Source organism: Lampetra planeri, chromosome 20, assembly GCF_965212315.1.
Source record: "Lampetra planeri chromosome 20, kcLamPlan1.2.h2, whole genome shotgun sequence".
NCBI lineage: Eukaryota > Metazoa > Chordata > Hyperoartia > Petromyzontiformes > Petromyzontidae > Lampetra > Lampetra planeri.
This window is the reverse complement of record NC_136126.1, coordinates 4,935,654-4,948,523: the sequence shown is the minus strand read 5'-3', so window position 1 is coordinate 4,948,523 and position 12,870 is coordinate 4,935,654. Positions and strand designations below refer to the sequence as shown.

The 12,870-nt window shown below is 43.8% G+C and overlaps 1 protein-coding gene across 2 annotated transcripts; it reads right to left on the bottom strand.

Moving 5' to 3' along the window:
• Nucleotides 1-1,128: 1,128 nt before the first annotated feature.
• HENMT1 (HEN methyltransferase 1) lies at nt 1,129-11,706 on the bottom strand. Of its 2 annotated transcripts, XM_078603336.1 has the most exons (8): nt 11,646-11,706; nt 11,377-11,465; nt 9,356-9,507; nt 8,186-8,298; nt 7,891-8,025; nt 7,061-7,243; nt 4,282-4,459; nt 1,129-2,573 (listed from the first exon to the last, which is right to left on the bottom strand). In XM_078603336.1, the coding sequence occupies exons 2-8, from the start codon at nt 11,438-11,440 to the stop codon at nt 2,049-2,051; spliced, it is 1,350 nt and encodes a 449-aa protein (XP_078459462.1). In that variant the 5' UTR covers nt 11,441-11,465; nt 11,646-11,706; the 3' UTR covers nt 1,129-2,048. The 2 variants fall into 2 exon arrangements, with proteins under 2 accessions (XP_078459462.1, XP_078459461.1); XM_078603335.1 differs by lacking the exon at nt 11,646-11,706 and having other exon boundaries at nt 11,377-11,611.
• Between the last annotated feature and the right edge of the window lie 1,164 nt (nt 11,707-12,870).

Below are 12,870 nucleotides of genomic sequence, written 5' to 3'. Positions count from 1 at the left end.
TGATTTATTGCCTTCCACCTGTTTGTTTGTGTGCATGAAGAGTGGATTGCAGATATTGTACTGGTAGGAACCCACTGGTTCCACCAGCCCACAGGGGATTATTGTGTCCGTCCGTCGTGCAGGTAGGGGCTGGGTGGGGAGGGTGGGGCTGGGTGGGGAGGGTGGGGCTGGGTGGGGAGGGTGGGGCTGGGTGGGGAGGGTGGGGCTGGGTGGGGAGGGTGGGGCTGGGTGGGGAGGGTGGGGCTGGGTGGGGAGGGTGGGGCTGGGTGGGGAGGGTGGGGCTGGGTGGGGAGGGTGGGGCTGGGTGGGGAGGGTGGGGCTGGGTGGGGAGGGTGGGTGAGGGGCTGGGTGGGGAGGGTGGGTGAGGGGCTGGATGGGGAGGGGCTGGAGGGGGTGGGAGGGGCTGGAGGGGGTGGGAGGGGTGGGGCTGGGAGGGGCTGGGTGGGGAGGGGCGGGGATGGGTTGGGAGGGGCTGGTCACCCCGTGGTGCCCTTATAAAACTCAACGTTTAACCTACTCACGCCGGCTTGTGCCCGCCCTCAGTCGGGCATATTTGCGGAATACACCACGCCGCCGTTGACCCTGGCCATTGACCGAGCAACCCAACGTTCCTACCAGCTCCCACCGCAGGAATGTGTTTTTTGTGATATGGTATTCCGAGTAACCCAAGTAGTGCAGCAACAGTCACAAGACCTTTGTCCACTGGATCCCCGTCCACTGCTGGATGAAGGCCTTACCAGGCCATGTCGGCCATGGGTCAGGCATTAGTTATGTGAAGATTACATGTACCTTCTCAAGAATGATCAGGCCGATTGCCTACTGCCAGTGCCATTCATGGGGGGGTGCTTGGCCCAGGGCAAATTTAACTGCGGCCCACCCTAAAGCCTTACAACCAAACCAGAAGTATTTCACCTGACACCGTGACGTCGAAACGTGGGGCCCCCCAAAGTGCAGGGCCCAGGGTGGCCGCCCCAGATGTGCCGTGCCCTCGGGACGTCTCTGCATACTGCCGTGGCCAAGAAGTCAAACCCCACACCTGGGCTGTCAATCTTATCCAATCGAAGGGGGGGGCATTATTTTAGTAAATCCGTGTGTAGTGTAGTTTATAACAAACACATGACATTGTTAGAAATGCTGCTTTTGTTTTAATGATTTTAGAAAATAGAAGCATAGAAGTCCGCTCACAACTTTTCATTCTTTTTTTGCAGGTCGAAATCTTTGACCAACTCGGACAAAATGCACTTACTACAGTGACAATAACTTTTGAAGGCAATGTATTATTCCCCCGTCTGCAAAACGAAGCCTAATATGTTTTAAAGAGATCTGATGCTGTCATAACTTCTCTTAAATAGGACCATGGACGATCAAATGGAAAATTAACATGACCGGGTTGCAGAACTCGCCTTCCAATGTCAAACAAAAAAATATTGCCAGAAAATCTACCAACAATGTAATATTTTTGCCATTAAAATAAAAGTTAATTTCGTTAAGCATCTTAAAAAAGCATTAAGATATTTAATTGTCAATAACATATCTTTATCATGTGCTAAATATCTGCACACAACAGGTGACCTAACAACAGGTTTACAAAGATTTTTGTTCAGCACAGTACCTCATTTGAGTGACTGTTAATGCATAGCTCTAAGATGTATCTGAATCTGTATACTGGCCCATTATCATTAACCCAAGTGCCACATAAATCCACTCAAGAGATGAACTCAAAACATGACCAAAGTCCAGTACTTTCAACACGGGTTGTCAACTCCTCTCCAGTAATGGTGTCTCCATTTATACCGATCTCAACGTGTAAATCAGGTCACGTTCACTTCTCATTGCTGTTTCAGTTGAACTGCTGTACAAAGACGGCTGGAGAAACATGCGGACTGCATACAGCTGTCGGGCTGTGACGGTTCCACCTGAAGACGGAAGCTTGTGTTGCCTCCGAAACGTCGTGATTTTTATTTTATTTTTATTAATTTTAATTTTTTACCTACATGACTTTACCGGAAAAAACCTAAGAATATGCGGACTGCAGTTTGCCATCTCGACTACGAATAACGTCTCCCCCAGTTCAGCTCTTGGTTCTCTGGCAAATGACACACGATGCCCGTCTCATCATGGCTGAGCTGGAAGTTGCTTGTGGACTTGATAACCTCCCGCAGTTGCTCCACAGAGCTGCACAGCTTCTGCACCTTATCCGATATGTAAATCATGGCCAAGTCTATCACGACCTCCGTACCGTTAGACGCAGCTTTGATGGCCGTCTGCCTCGCTGGAGGCCAGCCTCGAGCGGGGCGCGACGCGGCGCCGTCGAATTGAGTTTCGAATCCTGAGCTGGAGCGCCGGGCAAAGGCCCCCGAGGCGGAGTGAGGGGACGCGGCGCAGCTCGTTGGCGGTGACGGGAACGTGGGACTTCCGCCGACGGGAGTGGCGTTGGCGTTGGCGCCGCAGAAATCATCGCGCTCTTCCTGGTATCGCCGCACAGATCCGTCTACGAGGAACTTCACCTCAAACAGCAGCATCGCGTCTCTGCAATGCTTGTCCTGCAAGGTCGGGAACACAAACTCGAACACCTGAAAAAGAGAAAAGTGTTACGAGAGAGGGGGTGTCCGTAGTAATGGCGGGATATATGCGGCGCATAGTAAAAAACAATAAAGGGGACGTCAATTCATCTTGGTTCTTTCGGTAAAGTCACGTAGAAGGGAAATAATAAAATAATAAAAATTTAACATAATAAAATAATACTCACGACGTTTCGGCCACAACGCAAGCAGCCGTCCTCAGGTGAAGAACAGGTCTGTCGGAAAGACAGCGTCTGAATGACAGACCTGTTCTTCACCTGAGGACGGCTGCTTGCGTTGTGGCCGAAACGTCGTGAGAATTATTTTATTGTTTTATTTTTATTATTTTATTATTTCCCTTCTACGTGACTTTACCGAAAGAACCAAGAAGATGAATCCCTGCAGTCACGAAAGCTTTAAATTGGGACGTCAATTGTATTATATTTTTACGAGGTGCATGCATACATGTGTGCGCATACTCAAAAGATGTTTCCCACAGGCGAGACATCCCTGCTTACCAATATAACTGTCACCCGAATATATACGAGTGTTACAATTCATCGTTGTTGTTCATTGCACACAACACTGATGAAAAAGTATTGAAGCGTCATGGTTGTTAAAATGTTCATGATGGAAGGTGATTTGCAATTCTGCGGCTGACAGAACGTACACAGCCAAGGCCAATTTAACAACTACTGCCACCTTTTAAGGCTGAAGGCATGTAAGCGTGGTGAATGATGGCACATTAGAGTATTGCACCATGAACACTGTTCCCGAGTTCAATTGCCAGCCATGGCTAACAATGCGGAAAACACCAACACATTCATCTATAACGCTGCCTTAAAATGTAAAAAAAGTAATTAGGTGACTCTCCAGATGATGGCCTTTCTTCATCGTACGTGAGAGAGGATAAGAGTTGGAGACAATGGGTCAGTAATATCTGATTAACACAGTTGGATTTCGATTTAAAGCTTTCGTGACTGCAGGGGTTCATCTTCTTGGTTCTTTCGGTAAAGTCACGTAGAATGGAAATAATAAAATAATAAAAATAAAACAGAAAAAAAGTAATATAATAAAATAATAACACAATATATTTTTTATTTTATTATTTCCATTCTACGTGACTTTACCGAAAGAACCAAGAAGATAACAGTTGGCTTCGTATGGTGCGAAAGAAGTTCAACATACACAGGAACCGATCCTGGGTATCCACTTCAACTCACATTGATGAGTGCAGTATGGTCAAAGAACCCCCATTAACAACATGGCATGGTGAAGACTTCATTCAACATTAGTTTTACAAAGGGCTATAATTCATAATGATTAAAGTTGCATTACGGAATATAGCTCTTGAGGTGATAATTGGCGTCATCTGGTCCAACACCATGTGAGACTAGGCTCTAAGGAAAGCTGTCTCGGGTGTGGACCAATCAACTTCAAGGACAGTGCATACATTATCAGAGTTATGTTTTTTGTTTGCATTATGACTGCAGGTATTGTGGTCTATGCAAACATGACTCCTTGTAAAAAAAGGTGTCAGTTTTGTTGCCAGATAAAAGGGTAAGAAACCAATTGTCATATTTTTTACTGGCAAATCAGGTTCCAATGGAGCTCTTGAGGTGTTATGGCTCACACAGTACACGTGCATCAATGACAATTTAACAGCCACTGCTGCCATTATGGTCGAGTTTTAAGAGAGATAACACTGCAGGGCACCTACCAGCTCGTAGCGACCTCCGGTGTCTTGGACGGTGCGATGAAGGCTTTCCAACCACGGGTTGGCCTTCTCAAAGATGGCCATCTGAGAGCAGAAGCCCAGATGGTGGTGGCCCGGAGGCGCCAGACCGACGCCACTGAAATAGACGCTGTACCCGTACGTCCGCGCCGCATCCGTGCACCTGCCAACACAGCCCCTCGTTAAAATAATTACAAACTATTGAGAGTTTTTTTAAATATAAATTGGGTGAAATTGTGGTTGATTATTTTTATACTCTTTGGTTCTTTCGGCAAGTAAAAACATTTGTGTGATTTGTTTTATTTTATTTCTAACTACGTGACTTTACCGAAAGAACCAAAGAGTATGGATTCCTGCAGTCACGAAAGCTTCAAATCAAGATTGATTATTTAATTTTTTTCATCAAAGAACATGAATAGCTTGTTTTATTGTATCCATTAAAATCTATATATATAATTGTGTTTTTTTAAATGTTAGTTTTAAATCACTGCCAAGTGTAATTATTTTGCTCTGTCCAATGTTATTAGTCATTGCAAAATTAAAAGTGTCAACCTAAAACATGCTGACAAATTAGATGCCCATTGGGACACCGGCTTTTACACTCGAATCTCTATGCTCGGGACCTCAAAACACTTCTTGCCATTAACTATTGCACTCCTCTGAGGGTTGACGGTGTGTAGCCAGTGCCTGATTAAGCTAGTCTGAGGCCTGTAGCATATGTTATAAAGGGGCCCCATAAATAAAAGAACAAATATTAAAACACAAATGTTTTACTTGCATAGTAAAGTAATTGTATTTTTTCATTTGCTACACAGCCAGATAATACGACAAATCGCTAACCTTAAACACCCAGTCATTTATAAAAGTTGAAGGCAGTATAGTACAATAGTAATAGAGCAAGTGGAATCACTGAACCGGAATTGATAGCTTAAAAGCATTTAGCGTGGGGCCCTTGAAAGTGCGGCACCTGTAGCATATGCTACTTTTGCTACTAGGTTACTCCGGCACTGTGTGTAGCATCTCCCTCCACTTCTCTCTGTCCTCCACCAGTCTTGCTGCCGAGTCAATTAATCAATCACGTGTATGCATTTAGTCAAGCATCATTGGGTCTCAGTACTCTTTTTGGGAAGATCTTGCATTGAGATGCCTGGGCAACTGGGTGTTTTGTAAGAAGGCGGAAACCAGACTACCGCGAGAAAATCCACAGACATGAGAAGATAAAGCTCAAAACTACACGAGGATTCAAGCCAAAGGGATTAGCAGGTTCAACAATTCTGCGTGTGAGCCACCAACCCCTTGCCTTCCAAAAAAAAGAGCTGGATTACAGGCATGCCAAACACGTGCAAGATCAGTAGAAGCAGAAGACATCAAAACTGGCCCCTCGAAGTTGATTATTATCGACCTACCCAAGAAAAACGACCATTAATATTACAGATGAATACGATCATCAGCGATCGCATAATCTGAAATGAAATAATATTAGATTTTTTTAATCCCATGACATTTTCATTGTAGAGTAGCAGCTAAATATAAGCACATGCAATTAAAGAAACGTCGCGAGAATTATTTTATTATGTTTTATTTTTATTATTTTATTACTTCCCTTCTACGTGACTTTACCGGAAGAACCAAGAAGATGAATCCCTGCAGTCACGAAAGCTTTAAATCGAAATTTAAAGTACGGTTCTCATGTAATAATATTTTTTTCTCATTCATCAAGGAAAGCCACAACGAATCGTCGGATTATTTTTCAGGTGGGGTCCTGCTACATTGGGTGCTTTTTTTACATGTTGGAGGAAACTGGACCACGCAGAGAAAACCCACGCGCGTGAGGGGGCAACACTCTATCCCCGTCTAGATGGAAATAGATGGAGATTATTCCACACTTGCTGTACCACCATCTCCTAGCGACCCAGAGTATGGCACCTTGACAACCACAGGAAAGGAGTTTCACAACATGAGTGCGATCCACCAACCCTGACCTCCACAGTGCTAGATTACAGGCGTGCACCACCATCGCCCACCACCGTATAAGAAACACATCCTTCCACGGGGGGCGGGGGGGGAATGCAAAGAGCAACTTCTGATACAAACACACTACATTGGATCTCAGCACAACTACGTGGCCGGCCATCGAACAAAAACAGTGACTGCATTGCGCTTTCAGATGTGCCTATGCGGCCGTCTGGAACGCTCTTTCTTACGATATTAGAAAGCCACTTAAGCTATGCACTTTTAAATCTAGATTGAAAACTCATTTCTTTTGACCTAAAATTTGCACAGTTGGCTACACATGGTGCGAAAGAAGTCCAACATTATAAATATAAGGGGTGTTCTTACATCCAGCTTCTGCTGCATTCCTATAAAATAATTCACACAAGGATGGCACACCACTGACCATCGACAGCGGTTTAGTTGTTTTCCTCCCTCTGGCGCCACGGTGGTGAGATGGTAACTGCCTTGCCTGGTATACAGGAGGCATGGGTTCGATCCCGACCCTAACACCTGTATATTTGGAGTTTGTATGTTGTCCCTGTGGTCGTGTGGATTTTTCTCCAGGTCCTCCGGTTTTTCCCCTCCCAATTTAGAAACATGCGTTGAGCATATTTTGCTACTATACATTTCCACATGGTAAACCACTTCGTTGAGCTATCATTTGTGGCCAGGTCGCTTCTGACAAAAGAGCTCTATATAGCTCGTTGGGCCTTACCTGGTAAAATAAAAAATAGTTTATATTGTAATATATGTGGATACAGAGCCATACCATGCCTGGAACTGTCCCCGCGTCCACTCGAAGCGATGGTCCCAGTGCCGGAGCCCTTTTAGGCCGGGCAGCAGCACGTTGAATTCCACGTTGGGCGTGGTGATGACGGCCACTTGAGGGGACACGTAGCCCAACAGCACCCCGGGCAGTGCAGCCAGCACTTCTGGGTCCAGGTGCTCTATCCTGCCAGTGGAAAATCAACTGCATTAAGTGCTCGTTAATGTAATAGTTCTCAGACTGGATAAGATGGTGTTTCTAAAATATTAAGCTTAGTCATCCAAGTGAATTCATCAACACCTACGTTAAATATACAAGTGATTGCAACATTTGATGTGTTTCTTATAAATGAAGTTACAAGATTTATAATAGAAATCTGTCAAGTTTGAGGGTCCTATTTGGATGTCAATGTACCGCACGTTTTAATTAAAATGGCTATTTATATAATTCCAATGTCATGCGTTAACGACTTATGGTGTTGAAGATGATTAAACATATTCTAAGATGGGGTTCCAAGCCAGAACCAAAACCAAATGCTGAATAAAAATGCTTTGTTCACAGTACACGGAAGCTTACAATAATTAGCACAACAAACGTTTCATAGTTTGTGAAAAATATAAATGTAAGGGAATTAGCCTTAACATTTCCATTATAACATTTGCCATTTTTTCTTGTTAAAGAGATCATAGAGAAAGTGTGAACGGTCATATCATGAAGAGCCAGTCGGTATTATACGATTGACACATGTAAGTTCATATTTGGCAGATCCATTTAACTGCCGTTGCATTGAGCTCATCTCCCTTCTTGGGCTCACTGAAAAAGGAAATAATTACAGTTCGACGCAGCTGACAAAGTCGTAGCCGCGCAAACTGGGATCCCTGTCTGCCACGGAGCCGTGGTAGAGCCTGACGGTGAGGTGGTTGTCCCTGGGTATGAGGTAGTCGCACGGAAGAGGTTTCAGCGTGTGCCTGCGTGAAAGATAAAAGGCAAGTTACATTTGAACAAGTGCAACATCAGCTGACCGGCGGTTGTGTAAATGTCGCGTGGCAGCTCGAACACTTGTGTCTCACTGCTGTACTGTGGGAGACATCAATGCGAGTTGATACAAAAGGAACCGTAAAAGCTCACGAGTTGTGAATCAATACGCGTCTGTCAGTGTCCACGCCAGCCAACTCTTCCACGTAGGGCTCCCATTTGATTTTCTGAAGCAGTTTGCATTCAGAGCAGCCAAAATCAGCCATCTACAGAGTGAAAACAAGAGACACCATTCTAGTTATGACCTGAAAATAAAATATTGTCTCAGGTGTGAGTTATATATACATTCTTGATTTGAAGCTTTCGTGACTGCAAGGATTCATATTCTTAGGTTTTTTCGGAAAAGTCACGTAGGTAAAAAATTAAAATTAATAAAAGTATAATAAAATAAAAATCACGACGTTTCGGAGGCAACACAACTTTTCGGAGGCAACACAAGCTTCCGTCTTCTGAAACATCGTGATTTTTATTTTATTTTACTTTTATTAATTACAATTTTTTACCTACGTGACTTTACCGAAAAAACCTAAGAATATATATACATTGCGTGTCATTTTTGTGTAAATGTGTTAATATTATACACATTACCCTGTTCAGAGCTGCAAGATCTTACCCGACACACTCAGAAAACCAAACCATATTTCTTGAAATAAGAAAATAAATAAAGAATGGCCTTACATACTCTGGTTTAAGTTCAGAGATAAAAGCGGCACAGTTCAAAATATATTACTTCAATGTTGATAGATAGCCATGAACTAAAACACATTGATGCTGGGGGTGTTGTAGATCATCCATGTCAATGTTTTTGTTATCCACGAAAGCCTCAATGATTCTTAAGACCATTTTCCAGAGATTCTTGTGTTGGGATGTTTGGCAAATCCCATTTGAAAAGTGTTAAGCACGTGGGAGAAAACTTGCTTACCTCAAGAAACACCACGAATACAAGGGGACAACACCGAAATATACAAACAGAACAGTTCGTAAACCCACTTAGTGTGCTGCAATCTCCGGGCCATTGTTTTTGGGCGTTTAAAAATTCTATGGGATGCACCGAAAAGCATACATACCAAACTATACTGGGTATAATAGCTTGAAAAATAAAAAAAACGTCTCAGTCACGCAAGAGGCATATATCACACTGGGGGATCAAAGTTAAACCAGCACTCTGCGTGAGATGCCTGGCTTGTGTTGCACACATGCTGGGGGGAGAAGAAACTTGGAAATAAGCTGTGGATGGAGGTCATTAAAACTGTTTCCGCTCACTCTTCGCGGCCTATATTTCTTGACGAGCTGCACGATGGCCTCGTAGCGTTGCTTGTAGAGAGCGGGGGTGAAGAGAGGCTTGTCTTGAGGCCATGCTGGCCCGGCTCCCTGCCCATGGCCGGCATCCATCGCAGCCGCTGGCCTCTGCGGCACTGCGTGTCGCAAAGAGAGACACCGTGGCAAGAGGGCAGTGCAGCTCAAGGCAATGCAGATGATTTAAGACGGACCATGTATACGCACAGTGGTGATGTGATATTTATGCACAGGATACGCTGTCATGCTCAAAGATCAAAGTTCCACGACGGATATTAAACAGACTATAATTTAACCAATCAACTGTGAACTATCACGTTTACGATGAGCTATATATGATCAATGACCTTTAACCTATGCAATATAAATCATGACACTTTTTTCACCTTGACTTGATAATCTTAAGGGGCTCTCCATTCCTTAAATGTTTTGAGCTGAGAGTGACAGACAGTTTTGTAAAACTAAGAAAAATAAGGGTAATATGGTCTGTACTTTGTTTTTCGCTGTTGTTGCTGGGTCAACACTCAACCAACAGCAAACTTAGTCGACTTTCCAGTTTGTTAAAATTAAACCTACCCACACTACATATACGATTGTCAAGGACCTTTGGTGAGGGATCAGTTATTATTTCATAGAAGAGCTTAAAATTAAATATATTTTAGTCTTCTTTTCGGCGTGATAAACAACGTCGAAAGCAAAACATTGACAGGAAATCATCGATGACATCTTATTGGAGGGACCAACATCAATGTCAAAAATGGTGTATCCCTAACTTCAGTCCAGCCTAAGTGTTGTGGTATCCAAGTGCATCTATTTGAGTCTTCTTATTACATCTTTCTCCCATCTATCTCATATTTCCCTTGTGCATACATCGCCCCACTGGATACATCTCTTTCCCGTCTCTGGAATATCTTTCTGTCTAAAACTGGTACCTCCTTGTATGTCTCGTATGGATATCTCCATAATATCTCTCTGCGTAACACCCACCACTCTCTCGTATGCCTATTGTGAATTCCACGTTCTATCTCCATCACAGCTCTTTCGAATACTGCATATCTCGTTCCTATAATGATGTTTGTGTTATGTGTGGATCTCCGTATGTCAGTCAACCCGGTGCCCCGCAGACCGTCAAGATCAGACACCCAAGTTTGCTGCCTTTTGGGGAATTTGCTCAATTTTGTCATTTTAAAACATTCGCGGGGTGGAGGGGGAGGGAAGCAAGTAACATCCCCACTTAAGTTGTTTATGCACCCAGCCAAAGGGATCTACGCAGCGTTTACACTTTCGTCGTGCTGTTATCCGCAGAGTATTAATTTAGAGCGCAGTAAGAAGCGGGAGAAGCCCCCGTCTTTACATGGAAGTGCAGAGCAGCCATTCTGCGTCTTCACACCCGACTTTTAAATCCGCTGCTAACTGGAATCGTGAAAACTTAAAACAAAATTGTAAAGAGATGATGATGATAATGATCATCATCATCATAATGAAGACCCAACATCGCCGAAGCTAAGCTGTTGGGGATGGTGTTAAAAGCCTGAATAGTGTTCGGGTGAGCCATCGCCATGCACAAATACGCGTGGTGTGTCGTGCGTGTTAATGGAGGCTTCTGCTTTGGTTTACATTGCGGGGCAGTACAGTAACATCAATTGTGGTTGTTTTTCTCGTTGTTGTACCGTACTTCAACAATTAGGCGCTGCACATGAATTACTCATTCATTGAGAAACTAGCAGCGAGTTGTATTTATGGCAATTTATCCAAACTCTAGTACTGTGTAGGATCACAGTGTACTCCGACTGCGTTGTCACAGGCCAATGTATTGCAATTACAAGTCCACTGCTACTTAAGATTTAAGTGCCGCAATTCCATCACTTCGAGATGAGAGAGAGAGAGGAAAAAATTGATAAAGGCCTCGGGTTAAATATGTCCAAAGAGAGAGGGGAGGAGGAGGAAGAGGGGTGAAGGAACAACATCCCATTCAAGACGACATTCACCTTCGTCTCGTTGATCTTCAAGACGAGTCCGAAGAATTTTGTTGAACTCATTGTGCAGACTCATGGTGTCCAAACGCCAACGCTCCTACCTAGAAACACAACCAGCCCAGGAGGGGAAAAATCTTCCCTTGAGAAATCGTTGCCACACACTTGCACTCGGGTAAATCGGCGTGATATAAAGAATGTGACGTTAACAGCGGTAACAAATGACAACAACGGGAAGAACGCAGCTTGCAAGACACACGGCAACGCGGCACAGCTTGGCACACCGGGGCACGATGCGTTGTGGGTTGAGTCAGCTGGTACGGGTGGCTCAACGCGTGTGTGAAAAGCACGTGTCTTTTAATTTTTTTTTCAATGACATTTTAGTGGAGTCTATTTCACGCACTTTATTCCAAATTCTGCGTGAAAGGCTATTAATGCAATGTTTTTTGTTACTTATTAAGAAGGGAGGATTTTAAAAAAAGTGATTTAGTGTGGGTTGTATACATGCTACCTGAAGGGGGAGACACGGTAAAAGCGTATTTATTGTGATGTAATGTGGGTGTGTAATTGCTATACTGTATTGCAATATTGCAATGAATAATACATAAAACATGACGTGCTTAAATGCTTATAGATACATTTAAATACTACTTTACTTGGAAAATAATAGAATAGAATATTTAACGTCATTGCATGTCAAGGGGTTGTTCCATTGTTATAAGTATTTGCAACAATGCAATACCAAAACATACATCTATCTATGCGTCTTAGTTCACTTTTGGCTACTTTCACATGTTATCAATGTCCACGTTTTTGATCAGATCAATATGCCACCGCATACACAAGCTAAAGGAGTTCTGCATTGGGGAATTCCATCAACTTTTGACAGCCAAAACAATAAATTAAGAGGGCAAAAAAATTGTAATTTCATTAGGAATTTAATATTCTACATTACTAAAAATGTCCCATTCTAATACATCCCAGAAAGCGTTTCTACTACTGAGCCTATTATCTTTTTTTCCAGCTCCAACCTCAAATCAAGTGGCAATCTTATACTGTACTCTTACATTGTTTCTGGCTTTAATATAACGTTTGTTTGAACCCCCATAAGAGCACAGTACCTCCCACTATTACACACGCTTATGCCTTAAAAGTAATACTGCACAAGAAAGAACAAATCCGATACATTCGTCAATAGCGTTGCCTTAAATGTGTAATTATTATGGGTTTTTAAAATCACCTAATGCCTTAAGTGTGGGTCTCAAAGTCACAGCAATCAGCTGACGTGAGGCCTCCTTGCTGGGGGGCGGGGGGTGTTGTGATGGGGGGTGACGTCACGGGAAAAAACGCCGAGCTCTCTAAATTCCCCAGCGTGGATAAGCGCACCGGGAACCCCCGCGCCCCCCCCGCCGCCCCTCCCATTGATTGCCAAAGAGCGAGAGCCCCTCCCCCAACCCCCCCTCCCCTACCCGAGGTAAGTTGACCAATCAACGCGCGCGATCGTTGGAT

Excerpts from the sequence above, each read along its gene's own strand:
- HENMT1 (XM_078603336.1), bottom strand. The coding sequence starts at position 11,440 with ATGAGTCTGCACAATGAGTTCAACAAAATTCTTCGGACTCGTCTTGAA. Across the intron at positions 8,299-9,355 it reads AGAAATATAGGCCGCGAAGA|ATGGCTGATTTTGGCTGCTC; the intron begins GTGAGCGGAAAC and ends TTCACTCTGTAG. Across the intron at positions 8,026-8,185 it reads CGCGTATTGATTCACAACTC|GCACACGCTGAAACCTCTTC; the intron begins GTGAGCTTTTAC and ends TCTTTCACGCAG.